Below are 814 nucleotides of genomic sequence, written 5' to 3'. Positions count from 1 at the left end.
AAGATTAAGAAACAAAGCAAGCTTTCAGGCTACAGATAGCTGATGTTTTAATTTTATTTTGTTCCTTTGATCCGAGCTTTTAAATAGAGTTGTTTAATGTGAAATGGTTGTATACAACTAAACACTAAACTCATCACAGACCAAAGTTATGACCAGAAAATTTCAAGCAATCAATTGATGGGTCTGTTTATTATATTATTACCACAAAAAGAAATTATAGTCATAGAAAAAATTATCAAAAAGTCATATATTCCAATTATTGTTGATAAACTTAAACTAACTCACAAACAAAACAAAAAAATGTTTGTGGAAACTTTTGATTTGTTCTTATGTATACCAAAAAAGCTTATATATTTGGGACACATAGGGAAGCTAAGTTTTCCACCGAAGATAACATTGGCGTTGGTACAAAGAGCTCCGACCAAACCTCCTGACGACGAGGGATGTCCTCCTTTGTCACCTACGAAGTTCAATTCCACGTCAACGACGCTGACTCCTTTGCACGGTACTGATTTGCTGCACATGAACTGAACTTCGTCTTTTGTAATTGTTGTTCCTCTTACGTTCTTGAACAGCACATTGCTTATCGCAACTTTTGAATCCTACAAAACACACAAAAGTTATATTTTCTTAAGCTGATCAAGAGAAGTTTTGGTTTGAGATTTTCTCGGGTATATATACTTACTCCGCCTCTTGAGCCGTAGCTTTGGTCAATGATGATTGGGTTCTTGACGTTTGTCAGCATAATATCTTCATAGGTGATGTCCACAGCCGTGCTTGGAGACGAACCACGCCAATTCTTGGTATCTTTCAT

General features: G+C 35.9%; 1 protein-coding gene across 1 annotated transcript; it reads right to left on the bottom strand.

Moving 5' to 3' along the window:
- Positions 1–271: 271 nt before the first annotated feature.
- LOC106330882 (exopolygalacturonase clone GBGE184-like) lies at positions 272–814 on the bottom strand. The gene is made up of 3 exons (XM_013769278.1): positions 686–814; positions 338–602; positions 272–276 (listed from the first exon to the last, which is right to left on the bottom strand). Exons 1-3 carry the CDS (start codon positions 812–814, stop codon positions 272–274), a joined length of 399 nt encoding a protein of 132 aa, XP_013624732.1.

Source organism: Brassica oleracea, chromosome C3 (genome assembly GCF_000695525.1).
Source record: "Brassica oleracea var. oleracea cultivar TO1000 chromosome C3, BOL, whole genome shotgun sequence".
In the NCBI taxonomy this organism is placed as follows: Eukaryota; Viridiplantae; Streptophyta; class Magnoliopsida; order Brassicales; family Brassicaceae; genus Brassica; species Brassica oleracea.
This window is presented reverse-complemented; position numbering and strand designations above follow the sequence as displayed.

Bases quoted from the DNA above. Each gene is read 5' to 3' on its own strand.
- LOC106330882 (XM_013769278.1), bottom strand. From the start codon at position 814: ATGAAAGATACCAAGAATTGGCGTGGTTCGTCTCCAAGCACGGCTGTG. The intron at 603-685 runs GTAAGTATATAT...TGTGTTTTGTAG, and splicing joins GCTACGGCTCAAGAGGCGGA to GATTCAAAAGTTGCGATAAG.